This window comes from Leptonotus elevatus, chromosome 7 (assembly GCF_054856555.1).
Source record: "Leptonotus elevatus isolate MCC_2025b chromosome 7, RoL_Lele_1.0, whole genome shotgun sequence".
Taxonomy (NCBI): Eukaryota; Metazoa; Chordata; class Actinopteri; order Syngnathiformes; family Syngnathidae; genus Leptonotus; species Leptonotus elevatus.
Window position 1 is genome coordinate 16147872 of NC_141245.1, and position 14714 is coordinate 16162585.

The 14714-nt window shown below is 38.2% G+C and overlaps 1 protein-coding gene across 1 annotated transcript; it reads right to left on the reverse strand.

Moving 5' to 3' along the window:
- Positions 1–1458: 1458 nt before the first annotated feature.
- On the reverse strand, positions 1459–11752 carry hepacama (hepatic and glial cell adhesion molecule a). The gene is made up of 7 exons (XM_086080810.1): positions 11506–11752; positions 6420–6767; positions 4174–4455; positions 3669–3759; positions 3469–3536; positions 2464–2534; positions 1459–2156 (listed from the first exon to the last, which is right to left on the reverse strand). Exons 1-7 carry the CDS (start codon positions 11594–11596, stop codon positions 1788–1790), a joined length of 1320 nt encoding a protein of 439 aa, XP_085936936.1. The 5' UTR covers positions 11597–11752; the 3' UTR covers positions 1459–1787.
- Positions 11753–14714: the final 2962 nt, after the last annotated feature.

Sequence of the window (14714 nt, forward strand, 5' to 3'; positions counted from 1 at the left end):
CTTTTTTTCTTTCTTTCTTTCTTTCTTTCTTTCTTTCAGAAAGTGACTGATTACCACTGACATGAACAAGTCAATGACAAAATGTGTTAGTTACCCCAAGATGTTTAAATTCTGCTGGAGATTCTGCTCGAAAGCGTTCAAAAACATGCCAGGAAAAGCCTACTAGAATAACTCAACTCTATTTCTGATTAATCAACCACATCGTTTTAGTTATTTTTACATCCCTTCTCAAAAACATGAAAAAAATAAATAAATGAATCAATAAATAAGTTCTATTTTGCAAGTTACAGGTTAAAAGCTTTGAAAAAAAATTTGGTCACATTTTCTTATCACACAAAACAAGCATTTAAACAGGGGTGTGTGGACTTTAGTTATTATTATTTTTTTATCAACGACCTATATTAAGGGAGAATCCGGGAAAAGATATAACACATATTTTGTCATAAAAATAAAAAGCGTATCACAATACGCATTAAATTGTGTAGTAATAAAACAATATAATTATGCTTTAGTGGGGTCTAACTACACAGCATCATACTAAGAGCTGTTTCTAATTATTTCCCTCTCAAAACGTCAAAATATTATGCAAGATGCAAAACACACACAACAGGTCTTCAAATAGAATACAATCACGGTCGCATTGAGAGCCAAGTGGTTGGAGGTCGCATGATTGCACGATGCCCTTAAAGTTGCCTGCAAATCAATATAATTGAATAGAAGTCTCTTGACGTTGATTAGGCTGCCTTTTTGATTCACCTAATCCTATGTTTATTAGAGTGACCGTTTGTACTTTGTGGGTTGAATCTAAAAATAAACGTGATGAATTAAACACACTGCCCGCACTGAAGTCAAATGGAGAGAATGCAATGTGATGGTGACATCTTATGGACTAAAAAGCTATAACAGTTTTAAAAAACAACAACATTTAACCATTCCTTCTTAATGCTGGCATGACGTTATTGATCAGTAACATTATTTGAAACTGTGATCATAATAAACAATACTAATAAATTAAATACAACAAAATGATAATTTGAAAAATAATTATGCTAATTGCTATATGTATGACATTTATTTTGTGTAGAGGACAGCTAAATACTACAATAAAGTACACATGCTATTATGACTGATAAATTAATTATTATAATAATTATGTATGTGTAGCACATAAATACATGAATCTATCATAAAGTAAAAAGAGAACAATTATAACAGAACTAATAATTATATATTACATGTGGAATGATAATGAATAATCATTAGGTTGACCATAATAAAAATAAAAAAAATCATCATCATTATCGTCATCAAAATCAAGATGCTGTATTTGCCTCAGTGTCAAGTGTGTTTATGTTTATTTTAAAATGAATGTTTTTAATAATAATAATAATAATAATAATAATAATAACAATAATACACACACACACATATATATATATATATAAACAACTCACAAAGTAGGAAACATTGTATTTTTTTAATTTCATAATTACACAAAAAGAAAAATTTGAATGATTAAATGATAAAAAACAAAAAACAAAAACGTAAACCCCCAAACTACTCATCAGACGTCCCCAGTGAAATTAATAATACATCGCATAGTACAATTTCACAACTCAGTACATGTAACCTATGAATGCTCGACAGGATATACTTTCCTATTACAGACCATGTCATCAAAAGGCTACAAAAGTATTGCTGGTGGCCGCAGAAGGAATTTCTGGCGCATCCATCATCCTCCTCCTGGCAAGATACAGCAAACGCAATACGTGACGACCAACCAGGTGTCACTGCTGGGGAGAAACCTGCGTCATCTCGCTGGGCGGGGGGCTCTCGGCCTCCACGACGGGGAGGCGAATGTTTGGGATTCCAACGGGAGGCCGAACTTTTCGAATCGGGCTGAAACTGCGTGGCGACGAACACGGCGAGTGGGCTGGCGAGCGCGCGGGGCTGAGGGGAGCTCCCGCCGGGGGGGCTTGCGGGAGAAGCTGTGCGAGCGGGGAGGGGCTGCGGGTGTACCTGCGCGGGGTGGTCCAGATGGGCGGCTCAGTTCTGTGGGTGTGGCTGGGAAGGACCGGGACGTAGGTGGCGGGGAAGTTAAATTCTGATTGGCTGTAGGCAGTGCAAGCGCCTTCTTCCAGACGCTCCAGAGTCTCCTGGAAGATGAAAGTGAAGAGACACTTTTTAAAACAAGACATCATCAGCAACATCAAAACGATTGATACCCAATTCAGAGCCGGTGTGCATCTCTTATCAAGGATGGTATACATGTTATAATGTAACGGTTCAATTTGGTTAAATCAAAACTGATTTTCTGATTCAACATAACATATACGTATATATTAGGGGGTAACAAAAAACGCAAAAGATATATAGATATGATATGGTATAATAAATGGGTATATATGGACAATGTTTAGAACTGTTTGTTTTGTGGTCTAAATGATTTGAGGTCTGACTTACGTCTTCGTTGAGTACATACAGAGGCATGGGACTCCTTCGACCCAGCGTGGTTGGTTTCGGTACAACGTCAACTACAAAAAAGTCAAAAATAATAATACAATAGAAGACAAGTCCATCGTACAATATTTAAAATGATAAAACTTTATGTAACTAAATTACATTATATATATAAAAAAACAATACAATTGAATCCTTAAAATAACAATAAAAATCGAATACCTAACTTATTATTGTCCATAATTTTACACATTTGAATAATTATTAATATGAATAATTCCATAATTATTATTTGTCATTTTTCACAATGTATGTTCTTGTTTCGATTTTCTTTTTGGAGACACTTGTTCCCCTTAAGTCATAGCAACTCTCTAATTTCAAACATATTCTGACCTTATTGTGTACTTTTTGAACTCAAGTATAATTTACGAGTGTTTAATTTAATAATAATAATAATAATAATAAAAAAAATTCTTCTGACTCCTGACCAGCATAATTCTGCATCATTACAATAATTTGGACTTGATGTTAGGTTTGCCTCGTGCCAAAAACTATCAAATTCATATGTTTAAATATAGTGATATTTGCTAGCGCCGATTTTTCTTAATATATTAATTTCCGACAGTGGGCAGAAGGTTGTTTCAGATTTTCTCCTGAGCATTCAAGAGTTGTCACCAAGCAAACAGAACACAGCCGATATCATTTACGTTATATGCAATATGAATAGTTTTGGGCCTAGCACAGAGCCTTGGGGAACCCCATTCAATTGGACTTACTCATATCAGATATCTTAATAACTTTTTCATCCATTTGTATGCTGAACTTCTTATGACATCTGTCATATAGTATCAAAAGCTTTTTTTTTTTTTTTAGACCTATAAAAATCCCAATTGTATCTTTTAAATGATCTTTATAATTCATCACAATCATGTAAAAAAAAAAATAATCTTTACTAATCCTAATAATTCGAAAATTGCCAATAATTTTAAGGCATTGTCCAAAACTCACCATCATGGCCATTTCCCCCCTGCTCTATGTAGATGGGAGCTCTCTGCGGGACGGGCCTATGCTTCTTTCTGCAGTGCAGCAGGGGGCGGAGGGAGGGGAGGGGGGGTTCAAAACACAAAAACAACTTGCTTTTTTATGCAACAGGCAGACAGAAGAAGGCTCAAAAGAAGGGAGGAAAAGAAAGAAAGAAGAGTTCTCACTTGGAAGGCTTCCAGCAGGCACACACGGTCACCAGGGTGATGAGGAGGAAAATGCCTCCGGTGGACAGGATGATGTACAGCGAGCTCCGTCCTAAACCAGAGGCAGACAGCGGAGATGAAAAGCAAAAAGAGGATAACGACATCAGAGCCAAAGCTTGCCCTCGCCGTTCCCATTTTAGACTTGTAATAAACCGGGATATCTAAGCAAACTGTATTTTATTACATTTCAAGCGCCGCGCTTCATGCGTCTTCCGTGCTTATTGAGGAAATTAAGCACATCCCAGTGGAGTTATGATATGGAACTCCCCCTTCCCATGAATAATAGTCCATTCATTGGATTTCACTGCCTGTTGGGGCTCCGTACTGGCACTTGCAGTAAACAACATCGTTAGCCAGGCGGGCGTGCTTCTGTGTGGCGATAATTACTTTGGCATGCAACCGAAAGTGACATCTGAATACATGCATGCTCGGAATCCGACATTGGGCGGTGTAACGCGCCACCTACTGTAGACGGTGAGCTTGACAGGCGTGCTCTTCATGCTGCTGACGGGGTTCTCCACCACGCAGGTGTAGACGTCGTCGTCCGACATGAGAACGCGCGCGATGGTCAGCACCTTTCGGTCGTGCGAGAGCAGCAGGCGGGAGTCGTTGGCCTGCAGCTTCCCCCCCTTCAGCCAGGCGTACACGGGCTTGGTGCCATTGTCGTGGGAGCAGTGCAGGTTAAAGTGCTCGCTGTACTCGAGGACAGATGACGCCACCATCTGGATGTAGGGCTTGGAGACTGGAACTGATGACGACAGACGTTACAAGGAAATTGGGAAGGGATTTCAGTGAATTTAATTCATCAGTCCATTCATTTTTTGTTTTTATTAACCGCTTATCCTGAAGCCTATTCCAGCGAACCCAGTGGTTCTTAACTCATTCACTGGAATTCATTTCAATTTCAATTAGTTTGGCACCCCCCCCCCACACTTTTGTTAACAAGAGTCTGAAAACCTAGAAAAAAATATTGTGCACTTAGAACAGATATATCAAATTTGTGATTAATTGTTGATTAATTGTGAGTTAGCTAGTGAAATCATGCGATTAATTACGAAAAAACCTACAGCCCTAATTTTTAATAATCTTTTCTTAAAAAAAAAAACATTTAAAAAAATGAAAGGTTATTAAAAATTAGGGCTGTCAGGCGATTACATTTTTTTATCATAATTAATCGCATGACTTCACTAGTTAACTCACAATTCAGCACAAATTGGATATCTGTTCTAAATGTACAATAAAAAAAATGTCTAGGTTTTCATACTCTTGTTAACAAAAGTGGGAAACATTTTTAAACTAATAAAAATAGTCCAAATGAATTTTTGACGTCTATAGCCGTCAATGGCTATGAATGAATAAAATTAAAAAAATTAAATAAAATTATAAATTCGGGGCATCAGGTAATTAATTTTTTTTTAATCGGAATCAATCTCATGACTTCACTAGTTAACTCACGATTAATCACAAATTTTATATCTGTTCTAAATGTACAATAAAAAAAATCTAGGTTTTCATACTCTTGTTAGCAAAAGTGGGAAAAAAAGCTGAACTAATAGAAATAGTTCAAATGAATTTTTGACGTTTATAGCCGTCAATGGCAGTGAATGAGTTAACATGGGCAAAGGCAGCAAAATAAAAACAAGCTTATATTCACACACGACCCGATGTTTGCCACAAGTGACGTCGAGTCAATTAACAGAAAGGCTAACGGTTTAGCCAGTTTGATAGCCAGCCAACTCGGAACTCCTTGAAACCCAAGTCCTTTAACAGGCCAGGAAAGCTACTCGCATTCAGTCACAGATACAGTATTATAGAACTCACATGTATATACTGTAGTATATCGTCGCTGCTATGTAAAAAACGCTTATGTTTACTTTTTTTTTTAATTTTTGGGATGTCTGCATATAATTCCAAAAACATACAAATGTAAAAAATTATAAAAATGGACACACGTTTTTTTTCCACATAGCAGCGACGATATATTATATAATATTGCATTTGTATAATATGAGTTCGAGGGGAAGTCAAACCCCCCCAAAATCTCTTGACAATAAAATGTTCTAGTCTAAATACGGGTCCCAAAAACGTATTTATGCGTTTTTTTTGTTTTTTTTTGCTAAAGCTTTGATGCAGCCTCTGATCTGAAGAGGTTGCTAAAAGCAATGGTAGTTATTACAAAAAACGGTTAGCAGTGGCAGCAGAGTATAAGAGATTAACCAGGGCCATGTTGCAAAAAGCTCTTTTTCCCAGTGTTTTCAACAGGTTTGTGAATAATGATGAAACTTAGCTATATTCTAATGCTAATTGCTCCAAAATGGACAAAATGAAAAAGAAGAGACTCTAATCTTTCTTTTGGTGGGCACCATGTTTTTATTTGCAAATCAATCAAAACCCAGTAAAACTGCCGGGAGCGAAGGGGTGCTTCAGTGAAAATGACGGAGTGAATGAGTTAAGGTTGACTTCCCCTTTAAGCAGCAATTTTTTTTATTTTTATCCATCTCAAGAGGCGGCCATTTTGCCACTTGTCGACGGAAAATAACATCACAGTTGCTCAGGGCTCAGATAATGACCAATCGGGGCTCATCTACATGTCTTCTGAGCATCTGACACTTCCTAGCTGTATCGTAGTATCATGTGATGTGAATGTCTTTCAGCATTCATACAATGCAAGACGTTGACGGTAATGTCGCATTATGGTCCAACAGTACCTACCATCCACAGTCAGCTCAATATAGTGCTCCCCCGTGAAGGTGTCATCCGTGATTGAGATCTCCACCTCGTACGAGCCTTCGTCCGACAGCTGCAGGTTGTGAAGCAGCAGCGAGCCGTTCTCGAACACCAGGATGCGGTTACGGTACTCCGGCCGGAGGTTCCCGATGACGTCGGTGCCGATGGACTGCACCACGGTGACGGGCTTCACTTTGTCCCGCTTCAGCTGCCACTTGATTACAGGCTTGTCTGCGCTGCTGCTGGTGTAGCTGACCGACAGCAGGGCCTCTTTGCCCACGATGCCTCTCACCACTTGGGTTTGGCTCGTCACGTTCACCCCTGACACCTCACCTGGGGCAAATAGGGAAGAGCAGTATTGTACTTGGAGCTGGTTAATATATCATTCACAGCACAGAGGAAAACCTGCAGTCTCAAAGTTAACTAAAACCAACGAAAAAACAAAAATTCAAAAAACTATTTCGTTAACAAAATAAAATAAAATGCCAAATTACATTTTATGTTTACAAAACTAACTAAAACTAACTATAATTATAGCAAAAATGTCCTTCGTTTTAGTCTTTGCTAATAAATGTAATGCCTTTGGGGATGATTTTAAATGTGATTTTAAGTAGATTTATTTTGATATTAACCGGAATAAGGACATTTGAAAGTGCGCCACACAAAAGTGATGTCATCTAGCAGCAGCCAATAGAAAAGCACCTTCAGATGACGTCGCTCCCATGGTGTTTTTTAAATATTGCGCACAAGTAATACACATAAAAAAACAACTAAAGCTAATACTGAAAGCATTTATGAAATAACTAAAACTAATCAAAACTAACAGAACCACCTTGAAAACTAATTACAACTAACTAAATTTAAAAACCAAAACAAAACGAAATAAAAACAAACTAAAATGAAAAATTCCAAAACTATAATAACCCTGGTCTCAAATCTCGCAAACAAAAAAACAAAAAAAACGAAAGCACTAACAGTGTTAAAGTGGTTCATTTCTTCTGAAACGTCGCAGTACGTCACAATCATGTGACAGCGAGCCAGCATGAGACTGCCACTGTTTTTCAGGCCAAATGAGTTCTCCTGGAATTCCATTATTTATGTCCGGGCTTCCTTTGCTCCAACATGTCAAACTGTCTCCCTTCTTAAAGGAAGACGCTACGGTGTATTTTTCATCCTGACGGGGCTGCTTATTCAGAGGCTTCTTTTTCACCAATGTTGAAACTTGAGCCCCACTTACATGCAACTCTTTGATCCACTTCGGTAAAACTGTACCAAAGTTTGTAACTGAACAGAAGTGAAAAACGTTCTTCTTATCTTAAATGATTCCTCATATGAATCAGAAAGTAGCCTGCTAACTAAGCTAAGTTCTATTTTCTTAATGGTGAAACTGCCCTCCTCCCCAGTATAAAAAAAAAAAATGGTATGGTCCTGTTGTCTTTCCTAAAACTAGGAAGTACGTGGCCTGCATCTTACATCCTCTTTAAACCAGGAAATGACTTGCTGATATATGGCAACCACTCATATATTTTCCACCATGCTTGTCATGAATAAGATGGTGATTGGTTTAGCCTTTATAAGATGATTTAGGGCAAGAGTTAACCCCGGATTGGTTGCCAGCAAATCACAGCAATTGACAATTCAGACCTAATATTTTGATGAACCTTAACCTTATGTTTTTGGAATGTGGGAGGAAGATGTTGTGAAAAACAAAAATTACTGATAGTAAATTATACTATATTCATATACTTTTAACCTTATAGGCCACTTCTCCTGGCATGACGTTAATCACCAGTTGTGATTTATTTTTTTCTCAAGAGTTCAGACACTTCTAAATTTGCCTGCTATTTTGCTGGTCAAAGTTGGATGTTCTCCACTTAAACGCGCTTCTCGTCAGTCTGTGAAAAGTGTGCCCAATCACCCAATCACTTAAATTCTGTGTTTAACGTGTTAGCCAAGTCAACATGAGGCTAGCTTAGCAATTAGCTTGGCTTCTCCGCCTTTTCTCGTCATACCTTCGTGACAATGATACTTGTCAGAAATGTACACAGAGGCGATGATTACTGACTTAGGAGAGACTCTGCAGCGTGTGTGTAATGTGCACTACTAGCTAGCTGAACATTGTTGCTAGCTAAATGCTGCGGCATAAGTAGCGCAGAGCATTCCTGGACCTCCGACGACCAGCGGTAGATGGCAGTTTTTCTTCTACTTTTTTTGGGCAGTTGATAATTAGTTTTGCTATTCAATGTGTTTTGATGCGCTGCAAAAATTCTAATTTCGTAAAATACAAAGCAAAACTGCTTATTCCGAGCCTTGGGGTGTAACGCCCGTCTTGCCCAAAGTCAGCTGTGATTGGCTCTTGCACACCCATGACCCCTAGTGAGGATAGAGAAGTTTTTTTGTGTTAAGTAAATGACTAATAACAAAAGGCACCATTTTTTTTTCACTAGTATGTAGGTTCTCTTTTTGTCATTTGAGTCACTATAAAACCATTTCCTACCAGCCTAATAAGGATTTTTTTTTTTACATTTTTGTTCTCTTTATGCTCTCTGTGAACCAGGAAGTAGTTAATTTTTTTTTTAATTTAATTTTTTTTTCTTTTTCTCCCTTTGATGGCGACTTAATGAGTCCCAATTCTTTGCATAGGCGCTTTAATGCAGCCATTGGTGTGCTCACTGTGTGCTCTAAACACAGGCAAACATTTTTTTTTAAAAATGCACCCACATTGCGCTCATGATGTGTGTTCACATCTTGATCACTAATCCGCCTCACAGAAACTGCCGGACAGCCTCCTGAATATGTAACATATTAATTTTTTTCCTCCATCGATTTCCCTTCTCCTCCCATGCGACCAAATGTTATCCTTTATCGTAAAGCCTTGTCCTGGTAACCAGCACAGCCTAACACATATGTTCCCTGTGGAGGCTGCTTCCCCCTTAGTAGACACAAGTCCAAACATTGGCTTTTGGCCGGCTTTGGGGAGTTCCCGCTGTTATGCATCAAAGGTAGAGCGAGCAAGACAACAGAGAAAGAGAGAGAGATTCTGCACCGTTGACTAATTCTTCGCAGCCAGGCAGTTAGCAGGGCATCGCCTCCTCGTCATGGCAACCCCTTTGGCCGTCTGACAGGGGTTGTCAAGGCGATAAGACAAAGGGCTCGATTGTTGGGAGTTCCGTTGAAAAGAGTGAGCGAGAAAATGGGAATCAGAGAGAAAGTCTTTGTCATTGGGGAAGTTGGAGATCGGCACAGGAGGTTCTAGCACGATAGGATCAGTCCAACGTGCTGAGCCTTGGTTAGAACTTTTCTCCAGTCCTCAACAACATGTTAATAGAATCGCAGTCACAAAGTAGAATGACAATCAGTTAAGCACAGAGCTTCACCGTGGGGAAAAAACGGTGGAATTTTTAAATGTCCGTTTCTCTTAAGTCCTATGCTAGCTACATCAGGACCGTACTATTTGTGACTGAAGATTCAAAAAGTAAAAAGAAAGTAAATGACTCAAACACAAGTGAAAATACGATGGTGTGCTGCATTGGCATTTATTAGCTTGCAGGCTACTTCCTGGTTCACAGCAAATGGCGGGACTGCCCCGTTTTTGTTGAGGGCCAAGACCATTCCATCATGACTCACAATTGACAACTAGCGTTCGCAGAGAACAACACGAGGTTAAAGGAATACAACATAAATATGAAAAACAACAAAAACACAGGAAGAGCAACATATACTGTGCTACTTCCTGGTTGGCTGACAAAGATGAGGAGATTGTAGGCTACCATTCCTCAGACATAACAAACTCCATTGTGACATTAACGGTAAATGGAGAAAGCAAATGACACGAACACAAGAAACTACAATTATTATTAAGAGACATATTTGTTTTTGTTATCTTGCAGCCAACTTCCTGGTTCACGGAATATGGCGGGTCCATACCATTTTTTGATTAAGAGGAACCTTCTTAACATTACTTGCAAATGTGAAACAGGAAAACAAATATTCATTGAAATATTTTCTGGGGGGAAAAAGTCTTTAGTTAGCTAGGCTACTTCCTGGTTTATGGAGAATGATATATAAGACTGTAAAAAAATTTAAAAAATATTATTCCTGCAGTACATTACTCTGCCAAAAATGAAACAAAATCTACCAATTTTAGAACGCCATATTTGTGTATCTCCCTGGTTCACTGGCGTCTACTGAATAAACCAACAGGTCATACTGATCAACTCATCCAAGGAACATTCCTTCTTTTAGTATAGAATGTAGGGAGAAAGGGATACATGTGCGGCCTCTTATTACAGTAGAGTCTGTACACCAAACATACGGCACGCGGCCCAGATCTGGCCCATCAGGGCATCCAATCTGGCCCCTGAGGACAGAACATAACCTTCAGTTTTTCACAAAAATTAAATGTTGTTGGTGATTTTGTCCACTGGAGGGTGCACTGACGACCTCTTAAATGACATTCTGAAAGGTGGCTCTTACTCAGGATTTGATGCAAAAAATGTGCACTCATTTTTAGAGAATTTCTGATTACTCTGCAATAAGATAATAATAAATGGGAATATTTTCAGAATGTATGTGTAATTATTTGCACCGAAAAAATAATAATAATATTTTGGACCTGTTATTCATAGCTGGTCCGGCCCACTTATGGTCAAATTTGGGTGAAAGCGGCCCCTGAAGTTTGACATAATGGCTCCACTGAGTGCAAATTGACTCAAACGCACCTTTACCTGTAAATCGATTGTCACCAACTTTAAATCTGTCAATTGGCTGGCGACCAGTCAGGGTGTACAACGCATCTCACCCAGCCATAATGAGGACAAACAGATTTATTTATTTTACACTTGTCGGAAGTAATGTAATGACTAAATAGCCTCTTTGGGGACCTCAAGCGACTGTAATGGGGGCCTAGTTTGACAGCATTGTGCAACTGCCACAAAGACAAGGGAGATAAACATCCAATACGCATACTACACAAACAGTAACAGAAAAAAATCAACCTCTATGAGTCAGTGTATGTGACCAAAAACTTCATGCGGTTTGAGAGCTAACAAAAAAACAAGTTAGGACATACCTGTGAGGAGTAGGAGGAGGAGGCCGACCAGGGTGAGGAGTGGAGGAACGTCAGTAGAGAGACTGTGGCCTGTCTTCCTCCCCACCTTCATCTTGTGTCCTGCGCAGAGGCGTTCTCCCACTTAGTGAGCATGGTTTCACCACGCCGGGCACGTCTCTCTCCCTGTGAATCAACGCTCTCCCCACTGCACTGCCTGCAACACTTCCTGGACACACTGAGCCCCACTCTCTCCTCTCAGCACCCCCAGTCACAGCCAACAACAACCCAACTGTGTGTGTGTGTGTGTGTGTATGTATGTGTGTGTGTGGGGTGTGTGTGTGTGTGTGTGTGTGTGTGTGTTTGACGGAGACATACTATGGGATGAGCTGCTCTCTTTCACACTACGTTACACTTAGAGAAAGCAACAGGAGTTCAGAAAATGTTTTAAAAAAATGGTAGAGGAAAACAACACCGTAAATTTAGAAAGAATTCCTGTTGGAAAGTACAAGTGAGTGAGTGAGCACACTTGAGGTCCTCATTTGTTTGAATAACAACTTGCTATTCATCCTAACTGGAGCCAGGTTGGTAAAAAAAAAAAAAAAAGGAAAAAAGTTACTTAGCAACCAGACCTACGGAAGCGTGTTGCATTCATTTGGAAAAAAAGTCCTGTTTTTCTGACTATTTTTTTGGGGGAGCTTTGTTTTTATAAGTATTTTTTTCTGCTTTATTGAATATTTTTTTCCCTGGGTTTTTTTGTATTTTTTTTTCTGTTTGAAAAAAAAATATTTCCCTCTGTTTTTCAGATCATTTTCCTCTTTTTTTCGTAATATTTTTTTTCAGTTTTTCTGGTAATTTCCCCCTGTTTTATAAAATAATTATTTTATATTATTAGTTTTTCTGAATATTTTTTCCCTCAGAGATTAGAGAACAAACCACAATACAGTATACACATTTATTTCTAATTGAGAGCCAGTAAGTAAACATGATTATCTTATTGCATACGGAGGTATGCGGGAAAGTGTCCACTTCCGCTATTAGCGAGTCTGCAACAAGTAAAAAAAACAACAACTCTGTTTTTCGGAATATTTTTTTTCTGTTTAAAAAAAAATAAAAACATTTCCTCCGTTTTTCTAAATACACCCCCCCCCCCCAATTTTTTTCCTGAGTAATTTTTCCTCCGGTTTTTCTGAATATTTTTTTGACCGAAAAAAAAATTCAGTAAAACTGAAAAAAAAAATCAGAAAAACAGAAGAAGAAAAAAAACTCAAAATAACAAAGCTCATCCCCAAAAATGTGTCAGAAAAACAGGTTGTTTTTTTTCAAGTGAATGCAATATGCTTCCGTACAGACCTGCTTTGAAGCAATCAAATCCAATTGCAAGCGAACAGAGGTGACTAAGAACATGTTAACTACGTTATTTGCTTCGTTACTTTTCATTTACGTTCAACATACTTTTACGTTATAAATGTTGGACTAGTGCAACAGTAATATTCATGATGGAGTATTGCTAAAAATGAAATGTTACCGGTTTGAAGTTGTTTATTTTGATATGTAATAGGGACGTTTTGCGTTAAGTTTCCGTTAGTTAAAGTTCCTTTAACACCACAATTTTTTTTTAACGCACAATTAATGACCGCCTCTTACTTGGAAAGCCTGTAGTGAGGGAGTTCCAGTTGCAACGCAGCAGACACGTCCAAGTCAAAATTTAGCAGTAATACATTTAATAATAATGCATATATTTGTGGAGACTGGGGTCAAGTTGTATTTTACAATTTTAAAAATGTGCAGAATTTCACAAGTTATTTCATGGTAAAGATGAAATTGCTCTTAATATGAAAATAAAAATGCACTGAGCTGTCACCAATGTCTTACAAATGCAATTATGCCATCTAGTGGCAGAAAAATGACCTCAACACAAATTAATATCAAGTTTTTTTTAAAGGTACAGCACATCTTTTTAACTCAATTTTGTGAATTATCGTATTATGAAATTACTGTATCAATGGTTAGAAGACGTAGCCATTTTTCTATTAGCTTAAATTTTTTTTCTACTTTTGAGTTAAGAAGAGTATGAATACTTAATCAATTAATGATTAATCGTGAGTTAACTATTGAAGTCATGCGATAAATTACGATAATTAATTTGAATCGCCTGACTTTCCTAGAATGTATACAATCAACTTAGCGGATGACCCAATAGGGAACAGTCATGTCGTGCCAGTGGTTGCAGCGTAAACAACACATTTATAACCTATGAAATGGAGACGAGAGCTTTCCAATTCCTTCTTTTAACTTTGACTAACTTAAAAGTCTTCTTTGCAAGCACATGTGACTCCCCAAAAGCATCTGTGCCTCCGTCACACTTTTGCCACTGAATCAATCAGAAGGGGGACTATCATTTAAAAACAATTTCCCCCTTGAATAAAGTATTGCAAGTCAAATCTTGTAATGAATTTTCCGTTTGTGTGCCTACAAAGAGAGATTTTAAAAAGAAGCAGCCGCTTGATTGAGAGCTCAAAAGCGGGGAATGTGAGAACAGACTCGTGTGTAGTCGGCCATCAAAGCCCATTCCCCTTAGCTCCGCCCACCGCCACCCATCACGTCGCCCTCTTCCTCTCATCTTGTGGCACACTCCAAATCAAGGATGACTCTTTGCAGTCAAAAGAGGGAAGCAGGAGTGGCGAGACGCGCTGCAACTGAGCGCCATGAGAGGACCCATTGTCACGTAGTTTGACGCTACTTGAAGTTGTCTCCCACGCAATGCACCAGTTGGATTTTGATGTAAAATCTTTTTAAGTTTAAAATCCACGCTAATCGTCAGATGAAGGCGAACGTAATATGCTTGTGAATCGAATCAATATGTGGAGGAACTCAACGTGTGCATGCGTGAGCATGTAAGTGCCTCAATATTAAATGTTATTAGAGATTGTAGGTTGTTTATATGCATTGCTGTTATGTACAAAAGCATAATATTGTCCTTTTTTTTGTATGAGCTCATTTTTTTATTTTTATACAATATTGTGACCTTTTAATACCGCAAACCTCCCCATTGTGATAATTATTGTATTGTGATGTTTGGATATCGTTACTAATAATAACCTTGGTGTGGACAGGATGTTTAATTGTCACATTGTATTACACATTACATAACAAATTGATGGATTTGTTTTGAAATTAGAAGTCAAGGATGATAATTTGTTCAAGTAAAAAAAATAAAAAATTCCAGCAAA

Excerpts from the sequence above, each read along its gene's own strand:
- hepacama (XM_086080810.1), bottom strand. The coding sequence starts at position 11,596 with ATGAAGGTGGGGAGGAAGACAGGCCACAGTCTCTCTACTGACGTTCCT. Across the intron at positions 2,535-3,468 it reads GGGGGGAAATGGCCATGATG|TTGACGTTGTACCGAAACCA; the intron begins GTGAGTTTTGGA and ends ACTTTTTTGTAG. Across the intron at positions 2,157-2,463 it reads TGTATGTACTCAACGAAGAC|GAGACTCTGGAGCGTCTGGA; the intron begins GTAAGTCAGACC and ends TTCATCTTCCAG.